The 9,391-nt window shown below is 51.3% G+C and overlaps 1 protein-coding gene across 4 annotated transcripts in view; it reads left to right on the top strand.

The window, feature by feature from the left end:
* Positions 1-8,535, top strand: part of FBXL20 (F-box and leucine rich repeat protein 20) — a 43,044-nt gene extending 34,509 nt beyond the window's left edge. For 3 of the 4 annotated variants that reach the window (XM_077190744.1, XM_054649789.2, XM_054649788.2), the window contains 6 exons: positions 110-240; positions 1,343-1,403; positions 2,119-2,163; positions 3,145-3,201; positions 4,761-4,973; positions 5,836-8,535. In XM_077190744.1, the coding sequence (XP_077046859.1) occupies positions 110-240; positions 1,343-1,403; positions 2,119-2,163; positions 3,145-3,201; positions 4,761-4,973; positions 5,836-5,943 (615 nt within the window). In that variant the 3' untranslated portion in view covers positions 5,944-8,535. The remainder of the gene's footprint in view (positions 1-109; positions 241-1,342; positions 1,404-2,118; positions 2,164-3,144; positions 3,202-4,760; positions 4,974-5,835) is intronic. The other variant, XR_008535597.2, reaches the window with a different exon arrangement.
* The last annotated feature ends 856 nt before the right edge of the window (positions 8,536-9,391 follow it).

The raw sequence follows: 9,391 nt of genomic DNA on the forward strand, positions 1-9,391 counted from the left end.
TTTGGGGCGAAACATTTCCGTAACAATTTTTGGGCCAAAAAGAGCTGGGATTTGGAACTGGGAGAGACAAATCCTACCTGGATTGAGGGAGCTGTGCTTTCCCTGGCAGCAAATCACAGATGATGGGCTCATCACCATCTGCAGGGGCTGCCACAAGCTGCAGTCCCTGTGTGCTTCTGGCTGCTCCAACATCACCGACGCCATCCTCAACGCCCTGGGACAGAACTGCCCACGCCTCCGGTGAGTTCTGCCAGCTCTGCCCCCATGGAACTCTCAGCAGAGCCTCCACGTGGTCTCTGAGCCATTTCACCACCCCACACACAAAGGTTTTCCCATTCTGAGCTTTTTTCCAGGTGTTTGGAACAGGGTGGTTGGGATTTTTTGGGTTGGCCCCAAATTTTTGGGGTTTAAAAGAGCTCCCAGCGTGGTTCCCACAGGGTCTGTGTGTATCCATGAAGGAAGTTTGTGATGGGGTGAAGCTTTCCAGAGGTGCAGGAACTCAACCAGGACAAATCCCATCCCAAATTCCAGAGGAGGAATTCCAGTTTTCAGCTTCTTTTTCCTACCTCTGTTGGGGTGAGGATTGAAGGCCCTTGAGGTGATAGTTCCCATTCAGACTCAGGTGTTCATTGTTTATTATCAGTGTTACAGTCTCACAGCAGTGAGTTCTGCAGTCTCTCATTAGCAAGGCACAAAATGGCCAACAATCTCTTGTTACAAGGTCTTTTAAGACTGAACTATCCAATTAAGAAACAATACCCAAATTATTTTCCCTTTTAACCCAATAACTGATCACTCAAAGTCTGCACTGTGGACTTTCCTGTCCAGTACCACCCAAACCCATGAAGAAGAAGAAGAAGAAGAAGAAGCTGTCTCTATCCTAAAACCTCCATCTTGCTTCATATTTATTACTATATTCTAAAACCCCAAACTCTGATTTTCCACCCTGTGATGTTACACACTTCTAACCAAGTCTGCACCACAATCCCACTGCTGTCAGTCAATTTTGGCAGCCTCAGGTTCTCCTGGCAGTCAGAATCTGTCAGCACAGAAAATCTAAAAATTCTCAGCATCCAGAACTCCATAGCAGAGCTTCTGGCTTGGAGCAGGATTTCTCCTGAGGCAAATGAGCTTTCCATTTGTGTCCAGCATGGAAAGAACCCCAACATCAGAATTCCTTCTCATGAAGGTGTCAAACCCCAGAGCAGCTCCACGAGGGCGTGGGATGGAGACATCCCTGTGTCCCCTGGGCAGGGGTGGCACTGGGGGGGTCTCTGAGGTCATTCCCAGCCTCTCCTGGGCTCTGGGGGCTCCCCCATGGTTCTTTCCTTGTGTCCTGCAGAATACTGGAAGTGGTGCGGTGCTCCCAGCTGACCGACGTGGGCTTCACCACCCTGGCCAGGGTAAGAGCCCTGCTCCTCCTCCTCCTCCTCCTTCCCCTCCTGCTTTTCCTTCCTTTTCTTGGCAAAAAAAATTAAAAAAAAAATACCCCAGGAGGTTTGGGAAAACTTGGAATTTGAGCAGAAGCTTAAGGTCCAAAAATTGGGTTTTATGGGATCTTTGGCATCGTGCTGGCTCGCACACCTGGGAGGATTTGCATCCAAACCACAGGAAATGTTAAATATTTTAGTTATAAACTTTACTGTTTTGTCTAAATTTAACTTCAATTACTCACCATGATTAAGAAACCCCTTAAATGAGTGAAATTTCCTTTATTATCCTTCAGAAACTTTGTAAGCTTTCCTTGCAGTTGTGCTATTTCATGGAGAAACACTTTAATTTTTAAAGCAATGTTTGTGGTGGTTAATTCATATTTATATTCATATTTATATTTTATATTTTATTTTTATATTTTCTAATTTTCATAAATTTATTTATATGTATATTTTATACTGTATATATTTATGTGTTTTTATTATTTAATTTTTATTTTTATTTTTGATTGTGTGCTTACATTTCTATTTATTGTTTCTATATTTGTATTTATAATATTTGTATTTAATGTACTATTTCTATTTACAACACAATTTATTTCTATTATTTATAAATTTTATATATCTATATTTGCTGTCTGGCCTTCACACTCACCATGGGTGTTTGGAATTCTCTTTATTCTAGAATTGCCATGAGCTTGAAAAAATGGATCTGGAAGAGTGTGTCCAGGTAGGAATTCCACCTCAGGCTGTTTCTCTTGCAGCAGTGTGGAAAATTGGTGGAAAATTAAAGAGATTTTCTCCATATCAGAACTTAGTGTGGAATCCTGAGTGGAAGGAGTGGCTGGATTTGGAGAGGAGAATGTTGGGAATGAGGTTTTATCCTTGGTTTGGATTCCATGGGAACGCTGCTGTAAATAAGAAATATTTAATAGTGAGAGATCCTGGGTCAAATAATGGATTTGTGAGAGAAAATCCCAGATTTTTCTGGGAAAATCCCAGAGAAGAATCTTATCTTGCTAAAAATAAGGAGAGTTCCCCCTGATTTGGAAAAGCATGGGGAAAATTGTGAAACAGCAAAGATTTTGGGGGATTGAAATCAAAACTGGGCTGAAGCATTTCCAGGGAAAAGGGTGGAATTGACTCAAATTCCATGAAAAACCCTCCAAGCCCGAGGGTAGTGACAAAGGGAATGGGATTGGGATTCCTGGGAACAGCTGGACCCCGTGTCTGGACAGAAATTTGGGATTTAAAGAGGGAATGACAGCAGCCCAGGCAGGAAGGGATTGGGAATGACCCTAAAAAGGGAGAAGTGAAGCTGGGCCAGGGCACAAATCCATCCCAGGCAGCTCCTGGGTTTGGGATTGGGAACCTTTGCAGGGAATTCCTTCTTCCTGAAGAAAACCAGGAGCTGGGCAATCTGTAGGGTGTTCAGAGGGAATCTGAGCCCTCCTTGTCCTTCCAGAGGAACATTTGGGACACATCTGGGAGCTGATCTCAGCCCCTTAGGGAAGTTCAAAACAATCCAGTGATGCCTCTGCATCCCAGTTCTCCAAGGGCAGGAGGGGATTTCCATGAGGATTCCTGCGAGGCTGTGGGGAAATCTCATGGATTAAGGAAAATCCTGCAGTTTTGCTTTGGTAGAAGAGAAAAAAAAACCCAAATCCTTGTGCCCAGCACCAAAATTGAATGACTTTTCCTTCTTTTCCAGATTACAGACAGCACACTAATCCAGCTTTCCATACACTGTCCACGGCTGCAGGTCCTGGTGAGTATCCCAAGGGACACTTCCAGCATTTCCTTTCTCCAAACAAAGGGATTTTAAACACTCCCTGACTTCACAGTTGGAAGAATTCTGCTGCAAACCTGACCCTGAGGAACCTCTTATCCCATCCCTGCTGCTTGCAGGAATCCCACCCCAGGCCTCCACAGGAAAAGGGTTGTGGGGATTCTGCCAGGAGCAGAATTCCAGGTGGGATCTGCCTGCACAGGAGCTGTCAGTCTGTCTGTCTGTCTGTAAAGAGGAACCTGCAGGGCAGCCAGGAGCTGGAGTGCTCAGTGCCTCTGGGAAGCCTTTGGGGCTGAAACTCTGGGAATTTGGTTTCTGTCAGCCCTGGGGCTGTGCCATGAGGGATCCTGTCCTGGGAGGTGTGGGGATGTGGGTTCTGCAGTGCACTCATCCCTCAGGAAAGGCAGCTCCAGCTCCTGCCTCAGGCCCTGCTTCCTCCTCGAGGACTTTCCAGGTGAATCCCCCTGAAAATCCACACTGAGGGGAGGGGGGCATCGTGTTCCTGCTGCTTCTTGGCCCCAGGGCTGGGGTCCTTCCCATGGTGGGTGAGGCCTCAGGTGTGCCAAAGGTGGGTCTTTGCATAGCTCAGCTGGGCTGGAATTTCTGTGCCAGCCTGGGGGTCTGCATTCCCCTGGAACCGTGGAAGGGACCCTAAAGATGATCCTGTTCCCATGGGACACCTCCCACTACCCCAGGTGCTCCAATCCTGCCCAACCTGGCCTTGAACACCTCAGGGATCCAGGGGCAGCCCCAGCTGCTCTGGGCACCCTGTGCCAGGGCCTGCCCACCCTCCCAGGCAGGAATTTCCCCCTCCAGCTGGAATTGTTCCCCTTTCCAGCACATCCCTGCTCAGAAACCCCCAGAACCCGGGAGTGGGCACAGCCCAGCCCAGCCCCACCAAACACTGACCATCCTCCCATATCCCCTGCGAGTTCTGGCTGGGCTGGGGCTGTCAGGAGCTGGGTTTAACCCCTGTGTGTGGGGACAGAGTTTAACCCTTCTGGGGACAGAGTTTAATCCTTCTGGGGACAGAGTTTAACCCCTCTGTGTGGGGACAGAGTTTAACCCTCCTGGGGACAGAGTTTAACCCTTCTGTGTGGGGACAGAGTTAAACCCTTCTGAGGACAGAGTTTAACCCCTGTGTCTGGGGACAGAGTTTAACCCTTCTGGGGACAGAGTTTAACCCTTCTGTGTAGGGACAGAGTTAACCCTTCTGTCTCAGGATAGAGTTCAACCCCTCTGTTTAGGGACAAAATTTAACCCTTCTGTCTGGGGACAGAGTTTAACCCTTCTGTCTCAGGACAAAGTTTAACCCCTGTGTTTGAGGACAGAGTTTATCCCCTGTGTTTGGGACAGAGTTTAACCCCTGTGTCTGGGGACAGAGTTTAACCCCTGTGTTTGGGGACAGAGTTTAGCCCCTCTGTCTCAGGACAGAGTTTAACCCCTGTGTTTAGGGACAGAGTTTAGCCCCTCTGTCTCAGGACAGAGTTTAACCCCTGTGTTTGGGGACAGAGTTTAACCCCTGTGTTTGGGGACAGAGTTTATCCCACTGCGAGCTGATCACGGACGATGGGATTCGTCACCTGGGCAACGGCGCCTGCGCCCACGACCGGCTGGAGGTGATCGAGCTGGACAACTGCCCCCTGATCACTGACGCCTCCCTGGAGCACCTCAAGAGCTGCCACAGCCTCGAGAGGATAGAACTGTACGACTGCCAGCAGATCACGCGGGCCGGGATCAAGAGACTCAGGGTGAGCTGGGATGGGGAGGAGCTGGGATGGGGAGGAGCTGGGATGGGGAGGATTCAGTCATGGGGAGGAGCTGGGATGTGGAGGAGGTGGGATGGGGGTACAGTTCTATCCTCTCGAGGCTGTGGCAGCTCTTGAGGTGCTCCAGGGAGGAGCTGGGATGGAGAGGGTTTATCCATAAGGAGGAGCTGGGATGGAGAGGGTTTTATCCATAAGGAAGGGCTGGGATGGAGAGGGTTTATCCATAGGGAGGACCTGAGATTGTGGAGGTTTATCCATAGGGAGGAGCTGGGATGGGGAGGAGGTGGGATAGGAAGGGTTTATCCATAAGGAGGAGCTGGAATAGGAAGGGTTCATCCATAAGGAGGAGCTGGGATGGAGAGAGTTTATCCATAAGGAGGAGCTGGGATGGAGAGGGTTTATCCATGGGGAGGAGCTGGGATAGGAAGGGTTTATCCACAGGGAGGAGCTGGGATGGGGAGGAGCTGGGATTGTGGGGTTTATCCATGGGGAGGAACTGGGATGGGGAGGAGCTGGGATAGGAAGGGTTTATCCATGGGGAGGAGCTGGGATTGTGGGGGTTTATCCATAAGGAGGAGCTGGGATTGTGGGGGTTTATCCACGGGGAGGAGCTGGGATGGGGAGGAGCTGGGATAGGAAGGGTTTATCCACAGGGAGGAGGTGGGATAGGAAGGGTTTATCCACGGGGAGGAGCTCGAATTTCCCATCACCTGCTTGCTGCTGGTGCTCAGAGGAGCTGTGGGAACCATCAATCCCTCATCCTGGGAGCCCTGTGAGCACCAGCACCGGGGGGAACTGCCGGGGGCGGGAGCCGAGCCCTGAGACGGCCGCGTGTCCCTTGCAGACCCACCTGCCCAACATCAAAGTCCACGCCTACTTCGCCCCGGTGACCCCCCCGCCCTCGGTGGGCGGCAGCCGACAGCGCTTCTGCAGATGCTGCATCATCCTATGACACTGGAGCCTCCTCCCGGCCAGCTGGGGCTGGAACCACGCCTGGGAATTGCCCGGATCTCCAGAACCTTGGAGGAAAAGCGCCCCCAGTGTCATTTGCCAGGGCCAGTGAGCAGGGCTGGGCTGCCCTGCAGCCACCCACACACCCCCTGTGATCCCGGCGGGATGAGGGACTGGGGATGGAGCTGCAGCTGGGCCTGGGTGGGCCTGATCCTGAACCATTCCTGCTGGGAATCCCTGGGAATAGCCCTGGCCAGGAGGGGAGGGCTCCCAGCCTGCAGGGACTGATGCTGCTGGTGAGGTTGGAAAAGGAACCGAGATCCTTGGGAGTGGGGAGAGGGGAGAGGAGAGGAACACGCTTTAATTTAACCCCCTTGTGCAGGAGGAAAAACCCCAACAAACCTGGAAACCCAAACAAAACCTGAGAACCCCAACAAACCTGAAAACCCCAGCAAAACTTGAAAACCCAAACAAAACCTGGAAACCCCAACAAACCTGAAAACCTCAACAAAACCTGAGAACCCCAACAAAACCTGAAAACCCAAACAAAACTTGAAAACTCCAACAAAATCTGAAAACTCAAACAAAACCTGAAAACCCAAACAGAACCTGAAAACCCAAACAAAACTTGAAAACCCCAACAAAACTTGAAAACCCCAACAAACCTGAAAACTCAAACAAAACCTGGAAACCCAAACAAAACTTGAAAACCCAAACAAAACCTGAGAACCCCAACAAAACTTGAAAACCCCAACAAACCTGAAAAACCCCAACAAACCTGAAAAACCCCAACAAAACCTGGAAACCCCAACACGTTCCATGTCCGTTTGTCAGTGAGGGAATGAAACAGCAGCTGCTGAGCCAGGATTCCCCTGGGATCCAGAATTTCCCTAGGATCCAGAATTTCCCTGGGATCCCAGATTTCCCTGGGATCCAGAATTTCCCTGAGATCCCAGATTTCCCCTGGATCCAGGATTTCTCTGTGCTTCCCTGCTCCCACCTGAGCATGCTCACATGAAGGCTCATCTTCCCTGTGTCAGATTCTTCCCAGATTGTTGTGATAGACCTTGGAATTTCTAATTCCAGATATTTTACCCTCCCCAAATCCTGCTTTTTTTTTTTTTCTAAGTTTTTTTCCCAAATTTTTCTTCCAAATTCAGTAATTTGTTGAGATTTCCCAGCAAACCCATAAGGAATTTTTCCCCAGGAGAGGCCTGAGCCTGTGATGAGCTGTCAGGAAGATCTGAAAGGAGCACAGGGAGCTGCACCCACCCCAGGCTGGGCTCTCCTGGCCTGTGTGATCAGGGACTGGGTGTCCAAACTTCTCCCAAATCCAGGTTTTATCCCAATGACAAGGATATAATCCTCCACACAGGGAATAACAGATATACAAATTAATAGATATACAAACGTAGAATTCTCAGCACAGGGAGAAAGTCCCAGCCCGTGTTCCAAGGACTGAGAGTTCCCTCCTCCCGTCCTTTCCCTCCATCCTCCCCCAAGGACAAGCCAAGTAGAGCTTTTTGCTTGTTGCCCTGATGAAGAATTAAGGATTCCCTGATGGAGCAGGGCTGGGATCCTCCCTCACTCCCTGTGGGGGCCCTTCCTGCCCTCCCCACCTGTCCAGGTAAGTGTGGAGCCCTGCAGGGAGCCCTGGATGGGCTTTGGATGTGCCAGGCCCAGCTCTGGGGCAGGAGGAGGGGTGGGGGGTGGTCAGTGGCTGCTTTTTTGGGGTGTTTCAGGCTCCAGGGGAGCCCAGAGTGCTGAAATGCCAGGGTGGAACTGCTGGGCAGATCCCAAGGGGTGAAGGGGCAGGGCAGGTCCGTGGCTCCGCGTCCGTCGTTCCCGCTGTCCGTGCGGGGAGCTCGGGGCTGCCCTGGCCCGAGGGCTTTGGCTTCCCCTGGCTGCTGAGGAATCTCCTGGTGGGGAAGGAGCAGCTGCAGCAGCAGGAGGGGCTGTTCAGGGGCTGGAAGGGGGGGATTTTCCCACCAGGAATTCCAAGGACAATGAGCTGTTCCCAGCAGGAGGGTCCCAGGTGCCCCTGGAGCTGCCCCCCTTCATCTCCCCCAGCCTGGGAGCATCTCCAGGCTGCTGTGGTTAAAAGGATACTGTCAATGCCCTCCTGTAGGTGGCTTTTAATCCCTTATATTTATTCAAATCCTCTTTAGCGCTGTGGATTCTCCCCCTCTCCTCGGGCGCCTTCATTTCCAGAACTTTCTCCGGGTTTCAGGGTGGCAGAAGATGGTGGTGACAGAGTGGACGGGCGAGGGGTCACCCAGCAATCACAGGATTTGCACAACTCTGGGAAAATAAAAGAAAACAAACAAAACACTTTTGTTTAGTTCCTACTGTGGCAGGGGAGAGCGAAGAGCAGGATTTTGGCTGACTGATCCCTTTGGAACAGAGCAGAGTTTTCCAGGGAAAACTCCAGAACACAGAACCCAAAGCAATTTCTTTTCTGTTTGCAGACCAGGGTGACAGCATTAAGGTAGCTCAAACTTCTTGACAGTGTCCTTTTAAGTCAATTATCCGTCTTCAAATGGACTCTTCCTGATGTTTATATTTATAAATACCAATAAACACCATTTTCCAAGCTGTGTCTCGTTGGGGGAATCACTGAGTGGGGGGAAATCCATCTCCTGCATGGGGCAGCTCCTGAGGGCAGCTCTGAGTGTTTGCATGGACTCAGGGATGGGGTTTGGGGTGGGAGGACCTTGGAGCTCATCCAGGGACTCCTTTCCATAGCCTGGGATGCTCCTGGGATCTTCCTGGGTGGGATCTGGTGGCTGTGGAGGGCTCAGTGCCCAGCATTTGGAGGAATTTCTCCATCCTGGGGTTTCTGGGGGGGCTCTGGGACAGCTCCAGCACGGAGCCAGCCCTGGGTGAGGATCCCATCCCATTTCCAAGCCCAATCCAGCCCTGGGTGAGGATCCCATCCCATTTCCAAGCCAGATCCAGCCCTGGGTGAGGATCCCGTCCCATTTCCAAGCCAGATCCAGCCCTGGATGAGGATCCCATCCCATTTCCAAGCCAGATCCAGCCCTGGATGAGGATCCCATCCCATTTCCAAGCCAAATCCAGCCCTGGGTGAGGATCCCGTCCCATTTCCAAGCCAAATCCCCTTCTCCAGCCTCAGCTGGGGCAGCTCCTTCAGTTTTACCCCCTGGGCTGTTCCTGTCCTTGGAATCCTCCCTGGTTGTGTCCCCACCTCCCAGCAGAGATTCCTGGAGCCTGGATCTGCCTTCCAGCACCTTCCAGCACCTTCCAGCACCTTCCAGCACCTTCCAGCACCTTCCAGCACCTTCCAGCTGCCCCTGGGCTCCCAGCAGGAGCAGGGACCAAGGGACCTCTCCAGGAAACAGCCTGGGACCTTCTGGGGTAGAAAATCCTCCAGTGAGGCTGAGCAGATCCAGTGCCACCAAAAAAAGAGAATTTTCTGGGCCTTGGAG

The sequence above is a fragment of the Agelaius phoeniceus genome, chromosome 26 (genome assembly GCF_051311805.1).
Source record: "Agelaius phoeniceus isolate bAgePho1 chromosome 26, bAgePho1.hap1, whole genome shotgun sequence".
NCBI lineage: Eukaryota > Metazoa > Chordata > Aves > Passeriformes > Icteridae > Agelaius > Agelaius phoeniceus.